The sequence below is a fragment of the Varanus komodoensis genome, unplaced genomic scaffold (genome assembly GCF_004798865.1).
Source record: "Varanus komodoensis strain SLA01 unplaced genomic scaffold, ASM479886v1 scaffold11, whole genome shotgun sequence".
Taxonomy (NCBI): domain Eukaryota; kingdom Metazoa; phylum Chordata; class Lepidosauria; order Squamata; family Varanidae; genus Varanus; species Varanus komodoensis.
In genome coordinates, this window is record NW_025335317.1 from 18,343,432 (window position 1) to 18,349,431 (window position 6,000).

Here is a 6,000-nt window from a genome sequence, read left to right on the forward strand (position 1 = left end):
CCAGACACCTAGTAGTTCTCTCTCATTCTAAAGTGGTACAGTCCCAGTAGGGCAGGGGTCTCAAACTCGCGGCCCGCGGGCCAATTGCCGGGTGGGTGGGGCACGGGGGAGGGGCCCTGCGGCCTTCACAGCGCCGGCGGCGCCCGGGCCGGCCTCCGGGAGCCACGCGGGATGAGCGGCCCACCACCACCGCTTGATGCGGCCCAGCCTCACCCAGACTCTACTTCCAGCGGCCCCCAGGTAAGTTGAGCTTGAGACCCCTGCAGTAGGGTGTACCATACAGTTCTCCTACATGTCTAAATCAGTCTCAGTGATGCCAACAAGAAATCACATCTAGCACACAACTGATTCAAATACATGTTAAAATCATAGGATCGGCAGAATGGCCCTCCCCGCTGCATGTGCTACAGACATAAAAAACACCCACCACTACTGATCTATCAGTTCAGCCAGCAAGGAGAGTCATTAATGGCTAGCACGCTGTCCCCTGCTTTTTCTAAAGGGCACAGCATAGACAGCAAATACTCCTTTCAGATGGGGGTAGGAGAGGATTAAAATTTTAGAACCAATCCTTTCAATACAGAGCGTTGCAAAATACAGACGGCACAGGAGTGCACTGATTACTGTGAAAATTGACACAGGAAGGGAAGATATGACATGGGTTAGTTAGGTCCTGCAATAAAGACCCCCACTGTAAGGGCACCAAAAGCTGGAATAACGCCTGCTGTGGATCTGGGTCTCTTGGCTGGGGCAGAAGAAAAAAAAGGATACCACTGGTGAAGACGTGTTCTGCAAACTCTTCTTGAACTTTAATACAGCATTTAAAAAATCTAATGTTTTCCCCTTCCATATTCTCCCAGGACATGCTTGCCCCAAGATGCTTCTGACAACGATCAAGCCGATGTCCCAGCTGTGTCTGGTGACACATCCCAGAACCAGAGCATTAGGCAGCCCCCCTCCTGCTTTACAGGGTGGGAAGAAAATGACCAGTTAAATTAGAGAGGCCTCAAAGTCTTCTGAACAGAGGAAAGTGTATAAGCTATCGTGCTTGTCACTGCCTGTCAGAGCACCCCAAGCCCCTAATGTTTATAGCAATGATCTTTCCCAAACTCTGCAGCCATCAAGCTTTATGGTTTCCTGACTCCTGCAATGTGCAGCTGAAGACAGCGTTTTATACCTGCACTTAAAAGGAAAACATCACACTGACATCTTCATGTGTCCTTTGCTGCAGGACACAAAGGGGAATCCCGAGAGTGTGGCAAACAGTCAAAAGGGAATCGGTGTCACTGGGTCTCTACTGGCCTGCCTGCTAATGGGAGACATGCTGGGGTGCCTGTGCTTACTCGGCATCAAAGGAAATGCACTCTGTACGTGCTTGGAGGTACTGCTGCTGCAGTGACAGGGCTCAACTCTGGCACTGGCACAAGGTTTGAGAGCCAAGTCCTTGCTCAAATTCAGCTTCTACAGCAATGGCAAAGATGCAGAGACTGGAGGAAAGAACGGCCTTCACTAATCAGTGCTCTCTAGATGTGTTGGCCTACAACCCCCTGTCATCCCCTAACAGCACAGCCATGCTGGTTGTGGATGATGGGAGCTGTAGGCCAGCACATCTGGGTAGCACCAGCTTGGGGAAGGCTGGCACAGAGCAAGGAGAGAAGGAATCACAATGAAGCAGCAACGAAGGGTGCAATCCTAGATGTGTGGAGAAAAAAAGAAAGAGTCCCAGAACTCCCAGCATGCACCAGCCAGCTTAGCATGCTGGGAACAGTAGGACTTCGCACATAGGCTCACACCCTTCAAAGGTTTAAGTTGCCATTTCACGTGATCATTCCAATGTCCCTTGGATGCACAACAAAGACCTTTGTGAACTGCCAGGAAAGGCTAAGAAAGTGTAAAAGGTCGCCCTACATTAGCTGCAACTTACAAAATAAAATACAGCAGCGTGGAGGGGGGGGGGAATGTGAATATAATTCAAGCCAATGTTTGACACAATAATGGGGAACCAAAGATCTGGAATTAAAAGGGAATTCTTACAAGCTGAAGTGATGATTACCCTCAGTCGGCCCATCATCCCCCTCCATAGGGAGCCCCGAGCCCGAACTTCAAGCAGCACTTCGAGCTAGCATGACTATTCAATAAGAGAATGGAATCCTCAACAGGGTGATCATTTGCACAGCCAGCAAAAAGAGAACATCAATAAGATTCAAATGCAGTCAAAGCTGGAGGTAACAGCAGGGGCAGCTAGAAACCGGCTTGTGCCTTCGCCCACCGAACCTCCAATCCCTTCTTCCTTTCCCCATCACGGCTTATCCTTAAATCAGCATATTTGAGAAAATATTAATGTTTAAGAGCCTGGCTTCTACTTCAAGTTGGGATCTTGGCCTATTTTCATCACATGCTCAAACTGTCCTTTATTCCAGCAGATGTTCAGAAGGTGTAAGGAATGCAACACAGGGCCCCTGCTTTGCTCTTTCGGCTCAGTCCTCTTTAATTTTATAGCAAAGCATATCTATAAATGTACGCTGAGAAGCCCTCGAACCAGTGACTCTCATTTCACATTCCAGAATCCCTTCAAACAATGCACTCTGTTCACTCAAGCCCGCTCTCCCCTATCATTAACTGCAACTTCAAAATACATCTTTAAAGTCCCAGACTCTGAGCAAATTATAATTTGATTCTAGTTAATTACAAGTGAGCTCTTTGGAAGCCAGAGCAAACAGCACCCTAAAAACAAGCCACTCAGTGTCATTATGAGTGGCTGCTCAGGATGCATGGTTGCTACCAGCAATTAGGAACATTCTGATCCATCATCAGCTCTCACCCAAAGCATCTTTAGGTAGCTTGTTATAAAGGGTTTGGCTTTACACTGAAAGGGCCACCCAAAAGAAAACTGTTATTAAAGTCCTGTCAGGAGAGCCAGAAATAAACAGCAGCAAATAAAGGTGTACAAGTGAGTTCACATTGGTGATTAAATGGGAGGAGAGGCTGGGAAGCAAAGAACTCAGCCAGAGGAAAGTCGGAGGTATACCATGCTTCTTCCTAGAGCAAAAGGATAATTTAAAAGGATGGGTACATAAACACAGATCTTCATCACATACAACAGCTACAGGCCAAGACACTAACAAGCAACCCTCCATTAGGTGGTTGTGGTTATTTTCCCACCTTGGCATCTCTTTTCAGTAAGCCCAACTTCATGGTTCTGGTTGCACAGTCCAAAAACGTGCACCTTAATGATCCTGAAAAAAGCAGAGTCCATATTTTGCTGTACAACTGGGCAGATATCCTAGGCTCCAGGGGTTCCCCTGCAACCCACTCCCCCCATGTAGATACAACATTGTTTCCACTTAAAACCCTATTCTGACAGTTAGAAACATTTTTCCTGGAGTAGTTTTATCCTAAATGAAAAAAAGACCAATCACTGCACCTTTGATCCTTTAATTCTCTAACACGCGTGTTTTCCTCCCAAATGCATCATACGGCACTATAGGAGGAAAACGTGCATGCTGGAGAAGCAATAAGCGATATCAGTGGGCCTTACTCCCCTGGTCTCAATAGCATATTCTAAAACCGTTGTGGGGAAATAGATTGCACTGACATCAGGGGATTTATATGCAAAAGTCTTGCTTGACTTCGAGGTAGGACTTGAGCCCTTAGATCACAGTTTAAGAACCCAGATCTATGCATGCTAAATAGAAGCAAGGGGAATTGCTCAAAGGGTCTCCCCAAGAAAGGAGAGTCTTGGGGCTGCGGTCTAAAACACGGAAGCTCGGCAAGCTCATGGAAGAGTCGCCCCAAACCAGCAGCCTGGGTTGAAGTAGCCTGTAGTAAGCTCAGAACTGCAGTCTCAGACCAGCAACTACTCAGAGTAAGATGCCACTTAGGAAGAGGCGTGGGGAAGGAACCAGATCTGTTCTGCTCTCAGGTATACCACACGGTCACTTGGGCCAGTCCAGACCCCAGAGTCGACACTGCAAGGCTCGGAAAATACACCGCAAAAACACGGAAAGGTTCGGGTTCCCAGCAGGGGTATTCCTGGCGCAGACGCAGGGCCGCGCCACCCGGCACGGCTACATGGACGCGGGGTGAAGCCCTCCCCGCGCTTCGCTTGACACTGGAAACGCGGACCTGTGGCGACGTCCGCTCTCCTTCCAGCTGATGGAGCGGGTGAGGCGTGCGCGGAGGCGGCCGCGGAGCCCCCCGCGCAGAAATGCCCGTCCAAGCCGCGCGCGGCTCCGCAGCAGGTGGGGCGACCCCTGGGGCAGCGGCGGAAGAGCGCAGCCCGCTGCAGCGCGGTCCTAGGAGCTGCCCCCGGCACGCCTGGGCAGGCCGCCTCCTCCCGCGGAAGACGGGCAGGCGCGGGCTTCCCTCCCGAGTCGACGGGAGCGCGATCGGGCCGCTGCGCCGCGACCGCCCGCGAGAACAACCGGCACGCACGGCGCTTCCACGAGACGGCGCGCAGCCACGGTACACGGACGGCGTGGTCTGCCTCCGTCTTCCCGGGAGCCCCGCACGCACGAAAACTTTTTCCGAAGGGAAAAAAACACAAACGGTGCACCCGCTGGAGATGCTTGCAAGCCACCTAGGCGCGCTCACCCGGGAGTAAACGCTGCTGAACGCAGGGGCACGCACTCCTGAGTGGTCACGCACAGGATCGCACCGCATCTACGACATCTCCCGGTGCTTTGCACGTCTCCTGCCCGGGAAACCCTCCGCTGCCCTTCGCGCTCGCCGCTCCCTCCTTCCCCCGCAGTGGCCACTTCTTCACCGGCCCTGCGCCCTTGAAATAGACCGATCCCGGCCGTGCCTTCCCCCGGTGTCCGGCCCTGCCCTGCCCTGCCCTGCCCTGTCCTTTCCTCCCGTTCCCGAAATGACGAGCTTCAGGAGCGGCAGGAAACTGTCCCGCTGCATCAGCGGGATCTTTCGAGCTTAGCCGCCGTCCGCCCTTCTCGGCCCAACCTAACAGCAGCCTCGTCTGGGGTGTTCAGTTACCGAAACTGAGTGCGGGGGACCCGGTCATGGGAGCGGAGAACCACCAGAGGGAGAGCGCAAAGCGGAGGTTTGCTTTCCTGGACTTTTTCTCTGCTTTCTTTCTTTCCTCCCCCCACCCCTCCATTTCTGTTTTGGTTTGTTTGTAAGTAAGTTTGCCCTTAAAGTCCAGCTCGGGCTCCTAACACCCCCCCAAATAAGCACGGGCAGAAGAATCAGGCGAGGCTGCAGAAAGGAACAGACCAGGCGCGGCGGAGCGAAAGGGGGCGGAAGAGGGGACACCGAGAAGTAAACTGCACTGATTTGGGCATGGCGTGGGAGACGAGGCGGAGGGAGAGGGGACCGCGTTGATTTCCAGCTTCGGAGCCCAAAAGCCACGACCGGAGGCGCCGACAGAGAACGCGAAACCGCTGCGCTGCCCCAGCGCCGAAAACCGCCGCCGCCGCACGCGGTCCTGCCCGGCGTCCTCCCGCACCGACTCACCTGCGCGGCACAGTCCGGGGCTGCAGACGCCCAGCAGGAGCAGGACGAGCGCGCCGGGGCCAGCAGCTCCCCGGCCCCGGGCAGGAGGCATCGCTCCCCGGCGCAGGCTGCGGCGTCTCCCGCTCTCCTCCGCTTTCTCCTCCGCTTTCTCCGTCTCCTCTCCAGAGGCGTCCTCTTCTTAGGCTTCTTCCTCTTGCAGCCCTTCCGAAGCACCAGCCTCCCCGCCCGAAGCCCCGAGACTTGCTCCGCCGCTCGCCTCGCAGCCACGCTTCGGGGACGCGGATCGCGGCAACTCCGGGGCCGGAGAGGCGACGGGAGGCGACAAGCCGCGGGGAGCGCTCCCTCGCCCGGGGCCAGGCTGCTGCCTCGCTCGCCCAAGTTGGTACCAACGCGGAGCCGCCCGCCGGTCAGAAAGGCAGCCGCCGCCGCTGCCGCCGCCGGGCTGGCATCTCCGCGGGCTGCGCGCCGCTCTCCGGACTGGGGAGGGGAGGGAGGGGAGGGCGGGGGTCGCGCTGCCGGTGCCGCCGCCGC

The 6,000-nt window shown here is 54.7% G+C and overlaps 1 protein-coding gene across 2 annotated transcripts in view; it reads right to left on the minus strand.

The window, feature by feature from the left end:
• Window positions 1–5,756, minus strand: part of UNC5B (unc-5 netrin receptor B) — a 195,463-nt gene extending 189,707 nt beyond the window's left edge. The window contains exon 1 of one of the 2 annotated variants that reach the window (XM_044420501.1): window positions 5,470–5,756. In XM_044420501.1, the coding sequence (XP_044276436.1) occupies window positions 5,470–5,560 (91 nt within the window). In that variant the 5' untranslated portion in view covers window positions 5,561–5,756. The remainder of the gene's footprint in view (window positions 1–5,469) is intronic. The other variant, XM_044420500.1, reaches the window with a different exon arrangement.
• Between the last annotated feature and the right edge of the window lie 244 nt (window positions 5,757–6,000).